The sequence below is a fragment of the Vicugna pacos genome, chromosome 34 (assembly GCF_048564905.1).
Source record: "Vicugna pacos chromosome 34, VicPac4, whole genome shotgun sequence".
In the NCBI taxonomy this organism is placed as follows: domain Eukaryota; kingdom Metazoa; phylum Chordata; class Mammalia; order Artiodactyla; family Camelidae; genus Vicugna; species Vicugna pacos.
This window is the reverse complement of record NC_133020.1, coordinates 20,118,629-20,136,440: the sequence shown is the minus strand read 5'-3', so window position 1 is coordinate 20,136,440 and position 17,812 is coordinate 20,118,629. Positions and strand designations below refer to the sequence as shown.

At 59.8% G+C, this 17,812-nt stretch overlaps 1 protein-coding gene and 2 long non-coding RNA genes across 6 annotated transcripts in view; 1 reads left to right on the top strand and 2 right to left on the bottom strand.

Annotated features, from left to right (window-relative positions):
- The window catches only part of TEAD4 (TEA domain transcription factor 4), a 54,902-nt gene that overhangs the window by 19,982 nt on the left and 17,108 nt on the right, over positions 1-17,812 (top strand). For 2 of the 4 annotated variants that reach the window (XM_072954229.1, XM_072954230.1), the window contains exons 3-7: positions 1,738-1,992; positions 12,538-12,602; positions 12,974-13,036; positions 16,461-16,589; positions 17,632-17,675. In XM_072954229.1, coding sequence (XP_072810330.1) covers positions 1,986-1,992; positions 12,538-12,602; positions 12,974-13,036; positions 16,461-16,589; positions 17,632-17,675 — 308 coding nt within the window. In that variant the 5' untranslated portion in view covers positions 1,738-1,985. Of the gene's footprint in view, positions 1-1,737; positions 1,993-9,272; positions 9,311-12,424; positions 12,444-12,537; positions 12,603-12,973; positions 13,037-16,460; positions 16,590-17,631; positions 17,676-17,812 lie in introns of those variants that run through there. The other 2 variants (XM_072954231.1, XM_072954232.1) reach the window with 2 other exon arrangements.
- On the bottom strand, positions 832-2,402 carry LOC140691230 (uncharacterized). The gene is made up of 2 exons (XR_012066796.1): positions 1,793-2,402; positions 832-1,249 (listed from the first exon to the last, which is right to left on the bottom strand). It is a non-coding gene; the product is annotated as an uncharacterized lncRNA (long non-coding RNA).
- On the bottom strand, positions 2,419-8,931 carry LOC140691229 (uncharacterized). The gene is made up of 4 exons (XR_012066795.1): positions 8,823-8,931; positions 8,578-8,713; positions 2,918-3,277; positions 2,419-2,573 (listed from the first exon to the last, which is right to left on the bottom strand). It is a non-coding gene; the product is annotated as an uncharacterized lncRNA (long non-coding RNA).

Sequence of the window (17,812 nt, the reverse complement as noted above, 5' to 3'; positions counted from 1 at the left end):
AAGCTGAGGGGATTGGTTTCCTCAAGGGAATTCAAATTCCCTTGAGGAATTTCAGTGGTTCTACCCTCCTTCCACCCTCACGTCTGTGCCAGCACCCAGGCCCAGCTCCTTAGAACCTCCACACCCTCCCAGGATGTGCTGGCCCCCACTCGACATCTTCTCCTCCACTGTGAACTTGACCACACTCACTCTCATACCCACCCGTCTGTGAGCAATGGTGTGCCTCTCACAGGCCTGGGGAAGAGGGAGAGGGTGAGGAGCGCTCTGGGAAGGTCTTATCTCTAAGGGCCCTGGATGGAAGTGGGTATTTAGACTCCTAGCCCTGGGTTTGGGCTGCTGGACCACACTGTTCCTCCTGGCCAATGGGGGAGAAGAAAAGGGGTGACGTGTGTGATGGGGAGAGGTCCTCCCTTGCAGATGTGCTCGGTTGCCGGGAAAGCGGGGCTGCCGGGGTCTTGGGGAGGGCCTTGGGAGATAAATGGTTCCCATCTGGTGCTCGTAACTCAAAAACTGCCTTAAAATGACTGGGATGTCCTCCTTCCCAAACCCCTGAGAATCGTGTCCAGAAATTCACAGCTTGGACAGTTGGCGCCAAGAGGTCGCTGGGTTTGTCACATGCTGGTGGCTACGGCAGGGCTGTATTGTCACCTGGAGGTACCAGGAGGTCAGCCCTGCTGTAGCCCCGACACGTGAGAATCTGCCAGGGCTAGACTCTTCCTCTAAAAAGAGCCCGAGCTGGGATGGACTAGGAGAATTGGTGGCCTGCGTTTTGTTTTTGCATGCTTCTTTTAATTTAAATTTTTGATTGTGGTAAAAAGCACACACCATCTATCATCTTAGCCATTTTTGAGTGTACAGCTCAGTAGTGTAAGAAGTATATTCACACTGTTGTTCAGCAGATCTCCGGAACCTTTCCGTCTTGCAGAAGCCAAGCTCCATACCCATTAAACAGCGCCTCGCGCCTGCTCCTCCCCAGCCCCTGGTAACCGCCATTCCACGTTCTGTCTCTGTGACGTCAGCGACTCTTAGTACGTCATATACGTGGAGTCACACAGCATTTGTCTTCTGTGACTGGCTTATGTCACTTAGGATAATGTCCTCAGGTTCATCCGTGCTGTGGCGTGGGTCAGAATTGTCTTCCTTTTTCGAGCTCATACCCCACTGCATGTGGCACCACGTTTGGTTTATCCACTGTCCGTCCATGGAGGCTTGGGCTGCTCCCCGCTCCTGGCCGTTGTGGATCGTGCTGCTGTGAACGTGGGTGCACAAGTGTCTCTTTGAGACCCTGCTTTCAGTTCTTTCGGGTGTGCACCCAAAGGAGAACTGCTGGGTCACAGGGTCGTTCTAGTTTTGATTTTCTGAGGGACCTCCATACTGTTTCCCTAGTGGTTGCACCACTTTATGCTCCAGCAACAGCGCACAGTATGCTGCATCCTTTGGCCCCTCTTTGGCTTAATGTGGACCATCCCTGCACTTGGTCCTTGTCTCCGACTTCTCAGCCCATCTGGGTTCTTAGGGTCGTGGTCAGAGAGTTCTTGGTCACTGAGCTCCTTTGACAGGGTGGGAAGTTGAGGGCTACGGGGGTGGGGGAGATGACCTGCCCTCGACCCCCTAGACCTTCCACCTCACTCTGTCCCCTGGGATCGCTGGCCTTTCCCTCTGGGCACCTGGTCCTTGGGGTGGCACTCCCGGGGTCCCCCGTCCACCAGTGTCCACCAATGGTTTCTGCCCAAACAGGTCCAACGGGCGCTCCTCCAAGCGGAGCCTTGGAGGGCAAGGCCGGCACCATTACCTCCAACGAGTGGAGCTCTCCCAACTCCCCCGAGGGGAGCAACGTCTCTGGGGGCAGCCAGGCTCTGGACAAGCCCATCGACAATGACGCGGAGGGCGTGTGGAGCCCTGACATCGAGCAGAGCTTCCAGGAGGCCCTGGCCATCTACCCGCCCTGCGGTCGGCGCAAGATCATCCTGTCGGACGAGGGCAAGATGTACGGTAAGGAGTCTGCTGGGCCTGGGCAGCAGGCCCCCCATCTCATGGTGCAGCCCTGGAAACAGCCCCTGCATAGCCGCGCAGTCCCCTCCAGGTGATGGAGGGGTGGCCTCTTGGGGCTTCTCCCAGGTGGACACTCCTGAACTCTTTCCTGGGCTCCCAGGGGATGGGTGGGCGGGGAGGGTGGTGAGAAGGTGGTAGTGCAAGACCTGGAAAAACAGAACATCCCCCCAGGGCAGACTGGGAAAATCCCACCAGCCGTCTCCCAGGCAAATGCCTGGTCTTCTCCCAGCTTCCTCTTGGTGTGAAGGGCAGATAGGAAGGTGGTCCTGGCTTGTTCCCTCACTCCCGAACTCGTAAGTCTTCTGAGTGCCAGGGAAGAGCAGGTCTAGTCCCTACCCCAGTGTGGTGGGGGTGGCACACATGCACCTGCACACAAGGCAGACGGCAGCGTCCCCTCCAGCCGAGAGCGATCAGGGAAGGCCAGCGATGCGCGACAGACAGAGACAGCGTGTCTAGCGGTCCCGTGAGAGGACCAGGTGGTTTGCCTGGGGCTGTGTTGACTTTTGGACGGAAGAGAGCATCTGAGGAAGAAACACAAACCCTGAGCAGCCGATGGAAGGCCCGGGCGTCTTTCATTGCCACTGCAAAGTTCCCCAGGACCCCCAGCTTGAAACAGCCATCTTGGGCAGGAGCCGGGGGGCATCTCCGTGACTGTCAGGAACCGCTGACAACAGAGGGTCTCGCCCTGCTCCCAAGAGATGGCCCCAGGCCAGGTTCCCACCCCGCGGGACTTCCGTTCAGACCCCCCCTCACAGGTGCACCCCACCGGCGCCCCCCTCCCCGGCCTCCCCTCCCCTGGCACAGATACTTTGTCAGCCGTTTGGAGGCCACCATGTGAGGGCCCATGGGGGCCGACGGTACTCACCTCCTCGGACTGCTGTGAGAAATCACTGCACGTCCAGGGTGCGCCTCGATGCCGGGAAAATGTACCATCTCGCGGGTCCCGAGGTAGAAGCCTGAACCTGAGGGGTCTGTAGGGCTGGCTTGTCTCAGGGACTCTGAGGAGGATGTGTTCTGTGCCTCCCAGCTTCTGGTGGCAGCTGGCAGCCCTCGGTGTCCTTAGCTTGTGGCTGCGTGCCTCCCGGCTCTGCCCCTGTTGTCACATGGCCGTCCTCTCTGCGTGTCTCTGGGCCCTCTTCCCTCATAGGGAGCCAGTCACTGGGATTTTGGGCCCACCTCCATCCAGCACGACCTCATCTTAACTCATGATGTCTGTGAATGTGGCCTGTTTCCAAACAAGGTCACATTCTGAGGGTCCGGGTGGACGTGAATGTTGGGGGACACTGTGCAGCTCAGCTCAACTGACTAAACTCAGATCTGCTTTGTCACCGGCCCAGGGTGGAGCGCCTACTTCGTCCTTTAGCCACCCCGTCCCTACAAGGCCAGAGGGTCCTTTCTCTTGTTGGAGAAGCAAAGTCCTTTTGAGCCAGACCCCAGGTCTGCTCTCAGTCGCCAGGTGACTTGCCAGCCCCGCCACCGTGACTCTGCTGGGACCCCACTTCTGCAGCCTCCACACCCCGGGTCGGCCCCCGTGCCGCCCTCTAACCACTTCCGGCTCTAATGGTTGCTTCTGACTTTGGGTCCCCGTGGAAGCCTCATGGAGGAGACAGCTGCCGTGTACCTGCCGGTGCTGGGCTGGGATTATCCCCGTGGAGCTGGGGAGGGAGGAGCTCCGGGTCCTGGGCGCTTCCCACTGCTTGGGAGGCGGGGTGGGTGCAGGTCACAAGGGGGCGCGTGAGGGTGAGGAGGTGCGGGGGTGTGGCTGGAGAGCTGCCAGGGTCCCTGGGTGGGGCCGTGATTGGTGCCCAGACACCTCTCAGGGTTCATCTTCCTGCTTAAAAGGGACAAATGGTCTGGCAAACACAGGTGTGCGAGAGGCGTCGGCATAGGGAGGGAGGTAAGGGGATCCCAGGTCCAGAAGGGACAGAACATGGAGGGCCACCATGGGCCAGACTGTGGATTCAGAGCTGTTCCTTTGTACGTGGTGGCAAAAAATTCAGAACATAAAATATACCGCTTTAACCACTTTCAAGTATACAATCCAGTGGCCTTAAGTGCAGTCACATTGTTGTTCAACCATCACCACCATCCGTCTCTAGAACTTTCTCATCCTCCCAAACGGAAACTCTGTCCCCATTGAACACTAACTCCCACCTGCCCCTCCCCCAGCCCCTGGTCCCCACCAACCACTTTCCGCCTCTACGGCTATGACTCCTCCAGGGACCTCACAGAAGTGCAGCCGCACGGTACGTGTCCTTTTGCGACTGGCTTGTTTTCCTGAGCATCACGTCCTCACGGTTCCTGCACGTCGTAGCAGGTGTCAGACCTTCCTTCCTCTTTAGGACTGAATCACATTCCGTTGTGTGGATGGATACCCCACGGGGTTTATCTGTTCACCCAGCTGATGGACATTTATTTGGGTGGATGCTTCAGTTTTTTTAGTCGTTAAGGGTGTGAATATTTCTATCCATATTCACACAGAAAGGTATCAGAGTTAAGAGGCTTTATCCTTGGTTACCTGATGCTTGCGACTGGACCAGGGTTTGGAAAAGGCAAGGCTGTGACTTCCAGCACCTCCAGGCCCCGGGTTGGAATTCCGTGCGGCAGGAGAGGAGCCATGGTGGGGGAAGTGGGATGAAATGGTGTTTGGCAAACTGTCCTGGCCTTGACGGTGTCCTCTGTGGCTCTCCTTCCCCTGTTCTGAGGGACGAGGAGGGCCCGGGGTTGGGAGACCACAGCAGAGGAGGAAGAGAGGAGAGGGCCCGAGGCTGCGAGCCTCTTGGCAATGGGCTCCCGTCTCTCCGTGGGAGGGGAGGGAGGCTACAGCCTCTGCAGTTGCAAAGAGAAGCTCAGAGACATCGAGAGCTTCTCCCAGAGCCACTCAGGTGGGAGAGCGGGGCTCAGTGTGCGCCGTCACCTGTCACCCTGAGTGGCCCTCCGCAAAGCCAGCCCTGCCTCCCGCTTGGCCCCGGCTCAGGTGGGTCAGGCTCTGGGCAGGAGGATGGAGGCTGTTCTGCGGAGTCTGGTGACTGGCCCAGCCCCCTCGGCACCTGTCCCCCATGGTACACATCCTTCTGGGGCCCAGATGCAGGCCCACCCCTGTCCCCATCTTGTCTTACAGGCCCGGGGGCTGAGCCAAGGCAGGGCCTCGCAGGGAGGTGACAGGGGCTCCAGGCAGAGTGGAGTGGCCCAGCTGGGGGGTATATATAGCTCTGAGCTCAGCCCCATGTGTGGGATGGGCTGAGGGGGCAGACACAGGACGGGACCAGCCACCAAGCTGACTCAGACCTCATCTCCCGCAGGCTGCTCCCCCACCCCCACCATCTCCTCCTTCTCCCTTGAGGACCCGTTCAGGCCGTCCTCGGAGCCCCAGACCATCCTCAGCCCTCAGAGCCCTGGTCCTTACTCCCGCACGCCCCACATCCGAAGACCTCAGCTGATTTCCAGGTGGGCCCACCCGACGGGGCAGCCGGCCTCAGGCAGGAAGAAGAGCAGACTGTCCAAGGAGGATGTGAGACCTGGAGACACTGAGGACAGGGTCAGGCCGGCCCCCAGCCTGCCCCCGCACACCCCAAGCAGGGTGCCCCGACCAGGGCCAGGCAGACATGCAGATGCCACATGGGTGCAGGACAGACTGGCGCCGAGCCTCCCACGCTCGTGGACCAGGGATGCCAGCCCTCTCCGGCCCATGGCAGCCTCCGGTTTCACCCCGTCACGGTGTGACCCTCTCCCTGGCACTGCCGCGCTGGTTGCTCTGACCTTCTTGTCCAGCCTTGCTCTGGCCCCGTGGGCAGGTGATGGGAGGTGAACGTGGGACAGCTTCTCCCGGCTGGCCCTGGCTGGCCCGCTCTCCCTCCGGGTGCAGGTGGCCAGGACAGCTCTGGCTTGCTCTGGGCCTTCCTTCCTTCCCCTCTGCCCGCCTGCCGGGCCCCTTGCCCTCCTGGAGTTGCTCTTGGGTCTCCCAAGTCTCTGTGCCTCTCCTGTCCTTGCCACCTCATCTCCTGGGGCCTCGTGGCCTGTTAGCTGTCCGTCAGTTCCCATCAAGCACCTGCCGTTCTGACCCAGGCCCGGCTGGGGGCCTTGTCTCTGTTCTCTCCGGCCTCGTGGTTGAGGGAGAGGTGGGAGGAACATCTTTGGAAAGTCACAGATGGCACTTAGGTCGTCTCTGGCCAGGCAGCCGAGGGCTGGGTCATCTTGGAGGCTTTCTGGAGAGGTGGAACTTGAGCTGGCTTTGGCGGGGCTGCAAGGAGAGTGAGGCTTGGCGCAGAGGCGGGGCTTTGCCTGGGGGATTGGGGGTTGCCTTGGGGATCTGGGCAGAGTGCAGGGATGAGGGACCGTTGGAGGCGAGTCAGCTGACGAGAGGCAGAGTGGAGGCTGCACCCAGGTCGGGCCTCCGATCACTGGGATGATGGGGCAGGTCAGGGAGCCGCATCCTGGCTCCTCCTGCCCCGCTTCCCCGCTACGACCCTTGGGTCCTCTGCTTTTGGGCTCTGCTTCTCCCTCTTGTGGCCTGGAACCTGGCTTCCTGCTTCCGGAGGCCTGATGGTGTGAGCCTCCGTCCAACCTGCTGTCTGTCCAGTGGCCAGTGTGACCTTGGCTGGTGGATCACCTCTTCTCAGCTTCAGTTTCCCCGTGAAAAATGAGGATAATAACACGACTCTTACCTTTGGGGAGTTTTTTGTTTTACTTACTTATTAGTTACTTTACTGTGGGGAAATATGCACAACATAAAATTTCCCACTGTGACCAGGTCAGTGGCAGTAAGTCCATTCACACGGCTGGGCTGCCATCACCTCCTTCCGTCTCCAGAACTTTCTCACTCTTCCCGGCAGAAACTCTGTACCCATTAAACATAACTCCCGTCCCCCCACCCCTCCAGGCCCTGGGGACCTCTAGTCTGCTGCCTGTCTTTATGAATTTGCCTGTTCTAGGTACGTATCACAGCAGTGGAATCTTACAACACACGCCTTTCTGTGTCTGGATTATTTCTCTTAGCAGTGTCTTCAAGGTTCATCCGTGTTGTAGCGGTGTCAGGACTTCCTTCCTTTTTATAGCTGGATAACATTCCACTGTATACGTAGACCATGTTTTGTGGATCCATTTATCTATGATGTACATGTGGGCGTTTCCACCTTTTGGTTGTTGTGAACAATGCTGCTAGAACACGTGTGCAAGTGCCCGTCCCTGCCGTCAGTGCAAGTGGAATTGTTGGATCATATGACTCTTTTAACTTTTTAAAGAACTGCCAGGCTATCTCCCACAGGTGGCTGCACCGTTTTACATTCTGCCAGCAACATACAAGTGTTTCAGTTTCTTCACATCCTCTCCAACATTAGCTACTTTCCTTTTTTCTTTTCAGTAACCATTCTAGTGGGTGTGAGGTGGTATCTCATGGTTGGGTTTGCATTTCCCGAAGGTTAGTGATGTCCAGTAGTTTTTTAGTACTTGTTGGAAGAAGACACTATCTTCAGCGCAGCTGCTGGGATGAGAGGCGCCCAGGGAAGAGTCGGGGTGGGGTGCATGCTGCAGAGCTGGAGGGGACATCTTCCCTGCCCTCAAGAAGCTCAAATGAATTGAGCCCAGGAAGGCACAGACCCTGTGCACCAGGCTTGGAGGCACGAGGGGGCACGCCCACCTGGGCGGGGCCCTGGAAGCCGTGGCCTTGAAGCCTCAGAGCCCTCCAGGGACAATGGTGGTAACAGCTTGGATGTCAGGCCTGAAAATTTCTTCTCCACAAATAGCCTCCTCCTCCAGCTGCAGGTGTTTATAGTCCCAGCTGATCCCGGCCAGAGAGGCCCCCAGGCCAGGCCGTGGGCATCAGGGCGGGGCCCCAGCCTGCAGGGTGAGCTGCGCTCCTGCACAGGGCTCTCTCCCACAGCAAAGATCCTACCTGGGCAGATCTGTCACTTGGTGGGGAAGCTCACGCCCTTTTCAACTTTGAAAAATGAACAGCCTTAGTTCTTACAGAACCTTATCAACTCTAGTAGATGTAACAACTGTCTTCGCTGACTCTTAGTAAGTGGCAGAAACATTTAACATGTTTACAGCCCGGGGGAGGCTGGTACAGGGAGGAAATGAGACACAGAAGGCCTGTCCCAGAGGATTTTGCAGGTAGGACAACAATTGTCCTGCTCCTGTGTGACTGGGGGACAGCCCGGGGTGGCTGGCAGGACATGCGTGATCTGGGTGTGGGGTTCGTGCAAAGTGGGGGTCACTCGGTGTGGAGTGTCCCACCTTCAGTCCTTGGTGCCATGGGCCGTCCTTGCCCACGGTGGGGTGGGGCCGTGGCTGCGAGCTGGGTGCTGTTGGACACATGTCCTCTGACAGATGGACCGCAGTCTGGGGTGTCCTCTCCAGCCCCGCCCACGCCAAGGCCACCTGCCGCGCTGCAGTGCCCAGCTGCCCCACTGGCCCCTGCTTCCCCAGCCCGTGATCTCAGCCACCGGAGGGGCGGAGGCCTGCGGCGAGGCAGCGAGTGGCCGAGCTGGGACCGGGTGCAGGCGTCGTGCCTCCCCACTGACTCACCCGGGTTTCCTCCTGGTCTCTTCCTGCTGGTGCTTCACTTGCTGCCTTCGCCGGGGCTGCACTCCCTGCGTCTCTGCTTCTCCCCCAGGCTCTGTGGGCCTCCTGCTGTCTCTGTCCTCCAGGGCCCTGGGTACCGCTGTCAGGAGAGAGTGAAGACAGGTGGGCAAGTCCACACAGTTGGCTCTTCCTCCCGGACCTGGGCCAGGGTCAGGGGAGAGGCCAGTGAGACATCGCCGAGGACTTACTCCATGCAGAGACCCCGGGAATCGGGGGGACTGGTCCAGAGGGGCAGAGCAGAATGGTCTCTGGCAGAGGAGACCCCCAGCCCAGCCAGGGCAGGCATCCATGGGGAAAAGCAACCATTGTGAAGCCCTGGGTGTGGCCTTAGAAACGGATGTTCCCATGACCCCGGGAAAGCGTGTGACTTTGAGTAAGTCACTTCCCCTCTCTGGGCCTCAGTTTCTTCTCGCTTAGGCTAGACGGGACCTCTGGGGGCACCGGGTCCCTCCGCTGCTTCTGAGAGAGATGGCCCTCGATGCCATGTTGACTCAGAGAAGTGACCCTGCGGTGTCTAAGAGGCGGGCTCCGGAACCAGTCTGCCTGGATCTGAATGTCGGCCACTTGCTGGCCTGTGGCCCTGAGCAAGTGTCTGAACCTCTCTGTACCCTGATTTCCCTGCCGATAGGATGAAGGTGATGGTACCAGCTGCGTGAGCTGCGTGAGGACTGAGAGCGTGAGTGCGGCGGGGAGGGTGCAGCTCAGTGTCGAGCACGTGCTTAGCCTGCGTGAGGTCCTGGGTTCAATCCCCAGTCTCTCCGTTAAAAAAGAATCACTGCGAATATTCACACAATTAAATTAATGAACACTAAATGAAATTTTAAAAACAAGAAAGTGTGAATGCAAATCAAGCTGTACTTGCTCTGTGTCTGTCCAGGAACCTGTCAGGGCCCCACAGACGTTCATTAGTGTTACTGTGATCACAAGAGTGGAGGAAGCCGCGGCCGCTGGTTCCCTGTGCCTGTGTCAGGCCCGGGTGAGAGTCCGTCCGCAGGCAGTAGGATGGCCAGGCTGGCCCCTGCAGGAAGTCAGGAGGCAGGAAGGAAGCTGTCTGCTCGCCTTGGCGCCAAGCCCCGGAGAAACCCAGTGCTCCACTCCCACGCGGGGGTCCTCCACTGCCGGCACTGCCTCTGACCAGCACAGCGGGCCTGGTCGGCATCAGTGGTCTGAGATGAGCCAGTACGGGAGAGGAGGCCATGTCTCCGCTGGAGGGGACGGGAGAGGCATGACTCGAAGAGTATGACAGACGCGTCAGCCTGGGACCCTTGGGTCTGGCTCCTGTGGGCCCCGTGCCCTGGGCCAGGACGGCTCGTCTGGGGACAGAGCCTGAACCCTGTAGCAGGCGGGGACATGGTTGTGGGGCTGGGTGGGGGCTCCGTCTCCGTGGCCTGGGGGTCGTCTCTGGTGTGTGAGTGAGGCACTCAGCCAGCGGCGGGCAGGGCCTCCCAGCGGCTGTCTGACGCTCACTGCAGAGGACGTGCCACCGTGTCCAGGAGGCCCGCCCGTCCTGGGAGTGCAGCCCCCATTGGCCGAGCATCGTCTCTGCTGGGCACTGTGCCGCTGGCCCGTGGCTGAGCCAGGACTCGAAGCCGGGCGTTCGTCCTCAGTCTGCTGGTGGCCCAGCGGGACAGATTTTCTGACCTCAGTTTCTCCGTCTGCCTGCCCTGCGGGGAGATGGGTTCCCTGTGATGTTAGGGAGAATCACCTGCTTCCAGGTGCCTGAAATTTTTATTTGTAATTAAAATTTTTGTAGTTTTATTGAAATATAATCGACATACTATAAACTATATGTATTGGAGCGGAGCTGTCCTTACAGGAGTCGGGGGTAGACGGTGCTTCGTAAGTGAACCACTGGGTGTGGGAGAAGGCGCTGGAGGACGTGAGGGCCGTGGGCAGGCAGGGTGGGTGGAGAGTGACCTCAGCTCTCAGTGGGGTGTTTTGGGAAGACGCCCCCCCATAATGGCAGCTGAGCAAAGATGCCATTGGGGTGTGAAGGGGAGGGAGTGGGCCTGGGGGCCTCTGGAGCAGAGAACAGGTTGCACAAAGGCCGAGGTGGGACGGGCCTTGCACGTCCAGGAACAGCCCAGAGACCGAGGGTGGGTGGCGTGAGGTTGGAGAGGGGCTGAGCTGGGATGGGTGGATAGATCCTGTGGGGTCCGCCCCTGGACCGTGGGGACTAGATGACTCCCGTGGGCTCAGGACACCTTTGTTTTACAGAAAAAGAAACTGAGCCACAGAGAGCTGTCATTGAGCCAAAGTTCAGGTCTGTTTCTGAAGTCAGTCCAGTTTGAACACATTTGAGTGAGAAATGGCTATCAGGGCCCAGACTGAAGAAGAGAAAGCTGAGTGAGGTCAGGGGGAAGGGGCTGGCCAAGCTCCCAGAACTCTGCTGGGCTAGAGCCTGGCTCCCCAACCCCCAGTCCCCTGGCCATTCCCAGTCCCTGCTGGTGATGCTCAGACCCTCTGCCAGTGAAAACAGCCTTTCGTGGCTGCAGTGTGAGTGCCTCTGGATAGACATAGGGTGGGACTGGCACATTCACCGGACTGCCAACGGAGCCTGTGGACTACCTTTCCCTGGAATGTTTTGAGAGCAGACATCGTGCTGAATGGCGGGCTTAGAGGCAGACCAGCCCACAGGTGTTGTCCCCAGGGTCCGGTGTCCCCCCCACCCTGTCCTTTCCCGACACAGACAGGCCAGCGCCCTGCTCTCAGGCCAGCAAGTCTTTCTGGCAGACGAGACCTCCTGAGGGTGGCCTCTGGATTCAGCCTTGGCAGTGGGGAAAGGTCAACTGGGGGCCCACTTGGCTTTGGCTGTGCTCTCTCAGGTGGTGGATGCCCACCTGTCTTGTCCTGCCTGCCCCCTGCATCAGCAGCAGCTTCCTCACTGTGCGCCGCAGCCCTCTGGGCTCAGCAGGGCCCATCGAGACAGCGCAGGCTGGCAGCTGTGTCCTCGGGCGCCAGAGGTGGGGAAAGGAGGTGACAATTCCTGCTGAAACCCTCTCACCCCCCGTCTCCCCACCAGTGCCCTTCTTTGTGGTGTAATCCTAGCAGTGGTCGGAGGAGCTCAAGGCTCACCCGACTGCCCAGCCTGAGCTGGCCCCCATCCTCTGAGCACGCAGCGTGGTTCCCATCTGACGTGTGCATGGGGCCATCATGTGGGTAGCTGCCTCTCCTCGACTGGGTGGTGAGCTCTTGGAAAGCAGGAACTTCTTGTCCTGGTGTCATTCACAATAAGAGAGGAGCTGGTGGCTCTGTGGTTCTGCAGGACCTCACAGCAGCAAACTCTAGGAGGCTGGGCCCACAGCAAGCGCTCGAAGGACCTATTGAGCTGGAGCTGGAGCGGGGTCGGCCGGGTCTCCTGCGTCTGGGTGAGGGGCCCCGGGTTCCTCTCTGGAGACACTCTGTGTCTCAGCACTTATGTCCCCCTGCCCCCTCTGCCCACAGACAGGACAAGACATCCTGTAAGGTCCTGCTCATTGACGGAGGTGGTAGGGATGGTGGGAGGCCCAAGGCCAGCTTTCCCCAGCAGCCTCCCCCACGAGCAGAGGCCTCAGGAGGAGGCGGAAGCAGAGGCGGCTGTCGGGCTGTAAGGGTGGGACAGAGGCTGCATGGGAGAGATGGGGGGCTCCGAGGGGCTTCCCGAGTGTGCGTCCAGCTGCCCGCCCGCAGGAGGCCCATGGCCCTGTCCCCTTGCTCTCAGGTTACTGTCCCTCAGCGAGGCCTCGGCTTCCTCTTGCTGCTGGGAGGCCTCTGGGATCTCAGCGGGGCAGGAGGGGACCTGCAGAATCCTCACTGCAGGCACCACCCAGGTGGGCAGAGGGTGAGGGCAGGGGCCCCTCAGGCCCTCCTGTTCGCCTCCTTGGTCCTTGTCTTCCCACTGAGAGGCTGTTGGTGTCCCTGCAGGTCGGAATGAGCTGATCGCCCGCTACATCAAGCTCCGGACCGGGAAGACCCGCACCAGGAAGCAGGTGGGCCCTGGGGCAGGTTCCCCAGCAGTAGCCGGCGCCCAGGGTGGGCCGGCCCCGCAGGACTGGGCATGGGCTCTGGGGGCCAGCTCGGGAGGGCTGCTCTGCCGAGTGTGCCACAGGTGGTCCCTTTCCTTGGGGTCCCTGCTGCCATCACCTGGGAGAAGACCCCTCCCCATCCTTCTCCAGGCCAGCAGAAGGACTGCGCTTCTATTTAGCTGGGTGAGGCGGGACCAAGGGCCATCAGCGACCGACCCTTCCGTTCATTCATTCAGTCATGATGTGGCTGGGGGCTGTGGAGGGCTGAGGGCTGAGGAGGCCACACGGGAGCCGACTGTCGGGGAGGTAGGAACAGGAGCCTCTTCCTGCCACAGGTGTCCAGTCACATCCAGGTGCTGGCTCGGCGAAAAGCCCGGGAGATCCAGGCCAAGCTAAAGGTAAGGCCCACGGCAGGAGGGCGGGGAGGGCCTAGGGCTGCAGTGGCCCAGCCTTCCCGGAGCTGGGGCTCTTTTCCCAGTAGGAAAAATCTCTTGGGTTAGGGAGTGGCTGCTTGCGTGTGGAGCCAGCTTGCTTGCTGGTGCTGAGGAAAGTGGGGTTCAGCTTGTAACCTCTCTTCTGTCTGCGCAGGAAGGGCATTGACTGGGAGGTGTGTGTGTGTGTGCACGGCCAGGCTCACAGCATCCTGGGAGGCACATGCCAGGCTCCTGCTGTGTTCCCCGCCCTCCGCAGCTCAGAGAGACAGCGCATACCCCAAATCGCATGGCTCAGAGAAGCCAGATTGCCATTCAGGCCCCATTCCTTGAGAACCAGTGGTCCGGTAGTGCCACTGACCAGAGCCCCTGGGGGGCCGGCAGTGGGAGGCACTGTTGTAGGGTGGGGTTCAATGCTGGGGGAGGGCTGCAGGAATTCCTTACACCCTCTCCTCTCTGGGTCTGGTGGCTCCTCCCCCTCCCTGGATCAGCCCCATCTTGCAGGCCTGTCTGCCCGCAGGTGACTGCTACGTGGGGGGCCAGCCTGGGGGGCCAGCCGCTGGCAGGAGTCCCGTCCCCACGGGACTCAGACTTCCTGGCCCCTGGGGCGGGGCCCTCAGGTGAACACTGGAAGGGGGTGCACTTTCCATCACAGAGGTGTTCACAGCAGAGCTTGGAAGGAGGAGGTAGCATTTGAGGCTTTGACTAGACCAGTAAATCCACCATCATCTCTTAAAGCAGGGGAAACCCCCTTTCATTTTTCTCCTGAATTAAACGTCAGCCGGATACGTTACCAGAGGAGCTCCTCTGGCCAAAGCTAGGTCGCGAGAAGCCGGTTAGGGATCCCTCCTCCTAGTCGCCTCTCAGGCCCCATGACTCTCAAAACCGAAAGCGCCCCGGGACGCAGTTTAAAAGCCCCTGGACTGGAGGACCTCAGAGGCCCCGTCTGGCCCTGTAGTCCACGACCTTGACACTGGAGGCTCTGCGTGCGTGTGTGGGGTCCTCCCCACTGCCCCCTCGGCTCCATTCCCCTGCATCAGCCCAGCGGCCCCCGCCCCCCACAGCTGCGGCCCAGCCCTCGCTCACTCCTTCGTTCCTGGGACAGCCGGCTGGGCCGCAGCTGTGGTCCCTCCCTCTCGGGCTGGCACGTGTATCCAGACACCACGGCCCTGGGGGCCACTTGCTCCTCATTCTCTCTCTGGTCAGCCTGTGACTGACCCAACAGGGGACCAGACGGAGAGCACATTGTCTGGTGTTCTGTTTGGAGCCGTCGAGGGGAGCTTTTAGTTCCTGCGGGGCCTGGCTGTATGGCCCATGTGTGCTTCCAGGAGCTGTACCTGTCCTTGGCTGCAGGCTCTGACTTGGGGCCAGGAACAGCCTTCAGTGGACAACTGGACTGGCTTCAAGGGGAGCTGTGAACCCCTTAAATAATACGCAGGTTTTCAGATTTTTGAGAAGATTGATCTCAGGATTTTGTCACAGTCTCAAAGGGTTCTGGGGTCCAAAGCACTTAAGCTCCCGGTGGACAGCAAGGTCAGGTGGAAATCCCCGGGTCACAGGCTTGGTCTGGCCCCGCCCTGCCCCAGGCCACGGGCGCTTGGCCGGCTCACCCACCCGCTCAAGCTCTGTGCAGCTTCCCCTCTGTAAAATGACTGGGGTCAGTAAGGTTGTATCTAAGGTTCCCTCCAGCCTCAGAATCCAGTGGCCTGGTCACTGTGCCATTCTCTCCCCACCACCTGATCCCTGTGCCGCCCGCTGACCCTGGCCATTCCTTTACACCGGCCACCGGGAAGGGATGCAGGTCACTGGCACTGAGGGTTGGGGCTCTCCAGCCTCACAGCGCTGTTGCTTGCAGAGGTCTACGGGTTTCCTAGGGCACAGCCTGCCACTCCTTTTGTGTCTTAGAGGGAGGGGTCTGGGCGTGTGTGGCTCCTCCCTCCTTGGGAAGAGGCAGCCTGAGGCTTTGGTTATCAGAGATGACCCCAGAGCAAGGCCCAAGTTTGGCTACAGAAGGACAGTGGGTTGAGGACACCCTAGCACTCAGTGGCCTCCCGGGCACTCAGTCTTGACAGTGGGTGCCATCAGATCCTGGCATGTCCCCTCCTTGGTCTACCGGGTCCCCCAGACCTCACAGAGCCCACCGTCATGTGGCCACTCTCAGCACCCTATCCCCTAAATTCTCAGAGCCCCAGTTTCTTCATCTTAAAATGGGGATCCTATAATCCTGCCAGCCTCACAGGAGTGCTGTGATGTTCAGAACCACAGTGAGAAGACAGCGGTCTTTACCTGCCAGGGCTGTCTCGTGCCACCTGAGCATGAGCGTCCCTGAGAGGCCGAGTGGAAGGGCCTGGCCCCACAGCCGCACCGCGCAGGACGCTAGGTGCACCCCCTGCACCGACAGGGCCTCCCTCCATGGTGATGCCCACCCACCTGGCGAGTGAAGTCATGTGCAAACCCAGCTGTGAGCTGCAGGGACCTCCCTCAGCAATCAGCTTGCTTACCACTCAGGACAGATTCGGGTCCCCCCAGCTTGATTACTAAATAAAGGGCCCACTTACTGTTCCCATTAAAAAAACTCGTCATAAAGATACAGAATTTCTCATCAGAGCTCCCCAGTTGACATAATCCAACCTTTTAGCCCCAATAATTCTCCTCACCCCGAATAATACTTCTGTCCAGTCTGTATGTGTGGCCTTATTTTGGACAAAGATACAACTCCTGCTAGGTTTTTGGAAGTAGAGAATGTGTATGGTTGGTGCTGAAGACCACCGGGATGGGGGAGCTCCGGAGGGGACCCACTGGCTCAGACAAGAAAGCACTGTTACCATTAATGTTACAACCAGGGTCATGGTGCTGATTTGTTAAGAGTCTGTGCAGGATGAACCCGTTTTGGGGGGCCTTTGGACCACAGAGGACAGACACTCGGTATTTACATTCTGACGTGAAAGTTCAAGGGCCGTGGGGGGTCAAGGTACAGAGACCCACAGGGCAGGACTGAGGTGGGGGCCACAGGAGACCATCCCTTGTCGCAGTCCATGTGACCGAGGACGAGCCCTGCTGAGCAGATATGTATGCATCATCTCCCATGAGCCAGTGGGGTGCAGGAGAGCAAGGCCTGGGTGGTCCCTGTTCACAGGTGTTCCCACGGTTGGAGAAATGAAAGCCGTGGTCTGGCAGATGGTCTCCAAAATCTCTTTCAACTCTAATGCAATGGGCAGGACAAGAATAGGCCCTTCTGACAGATGAGGGTGGTGACCACTTACCCAGAGTCCCAGGACAGGCTACCGGCACTGCCGGGACTGGAGCCCGGTCCCTGTCGCCAGCCCGGACCCGCCTGCCCGAGCCTGCCCTAGAGCCCACCGCTGAGGCCCTCCCTCCGATGTCTCTCCAGGATCAGGCAGCTAAGGACAAGGCCCTGCAGAGCATGGCTACCCTGTCGTCCGCCCAGATCATCTCGGCCACGGCCTTCCACAGTAAAATGGCCCTCGCCCGGGGTCCGGGCGACCCGGCAGTCTCAGGGGTAAGTGGGGCCGCCTGGAGCCGGCGGCCAGACCCCTTGTCCTTCTCGCTCCTCCCCCTGCGAGGGCCGGCCCTGGCCACAGCCACGCTTTCTCGAGTCCTCTCGGGCCGGGAGAGCCGGGGAAGGAGGGACCAAGGACCGAGGGGCCGCGCAGGTGTTGGAGCTGCCTTCCTGGGGGCCTCGGCCATGACTCGGGCGAAGCTGCCCCGTTAGCCGGCGACCCTGTGGCTCTAAAGAGTTGGCCCCGAGCTCACGGAAGAGGAAGGTGAGCCCCAGGCTTTGGCACAGCACCGGCAGGTCCTGAGTAGCCCCTGCTCCGTCCTCAGGTGCTCAGCACTGCTCTCCTTCCGGCTGGAGGCTGATGTCCAGGAACAAACTAACACTTCTCTAATTTTAAACTTCTTGGCCCGAGAACCGGTCTCTAGGTCGTGGCCAGGTTGTTCCGCACTCAGAAGAGTCCAGAAAGGCCCCTCCTTCCCAGGGCTGTGTCCTCACAAGCTTTTCTGGGCCATCAGGACTGAGGGGTCTTCGGGACGTCCCTCTGCACCACCCCCAGCCCGCGGGGAAGGGCAGCCTTAGGCCCTGTGCTCGGCGAGCCTCTGGTTTCTCAGTGTGTGTGTGGAGATGGCTAGTTCGGCAGGGTGACAAGCAGATAAGACTGCAGGATGCAGTGACTCCATTCATAAGGGAGATCAGGGCAGTCGGACCTAAATAGGGTTCTTGGCTCTAGGACCACTCGGAGCCGCGTGTGCCACTGTCACTGTGCACCTCTCTCTGAGGGAGGAGACGAGTGCCGCGTTGGCCGGCCTGGGGGCCTCTCCCGGGAGCCCCTTGTCGACAGGCATTTCAGAGGCTAGAGTTCCTTGCAGCACGCTTCGGGACGCCGCTCTGCCTGGTTCGAGGCAGTAGCGTTAACTCTCTCCCACCGCCCCTGGGTCCAGGCTCCAGCCTCGCCCTCCCGCCGAGGCCCCCACCTGGCCTGTCCCTGCACCACTGGCCGCGCACGCGGAGCCCTGCTGATTCTGCGCTTTTGCCTCCTCAGTTTTGGCAAGGAGCTTTGCCGGGCCAAGCCGGGACATCCCACGAGTGAGTATGGCCGTGGTGCTGCCCTTGCTCCCGCGACTGCCCTTGGGCCCGTGAACTCATGCTGCGGACCTAGGCCGCAGGGTGGATGGGCCGCAGTCTGGGGCTAGCCTTGTAGGATGGGTCTGCACTTGGGGATG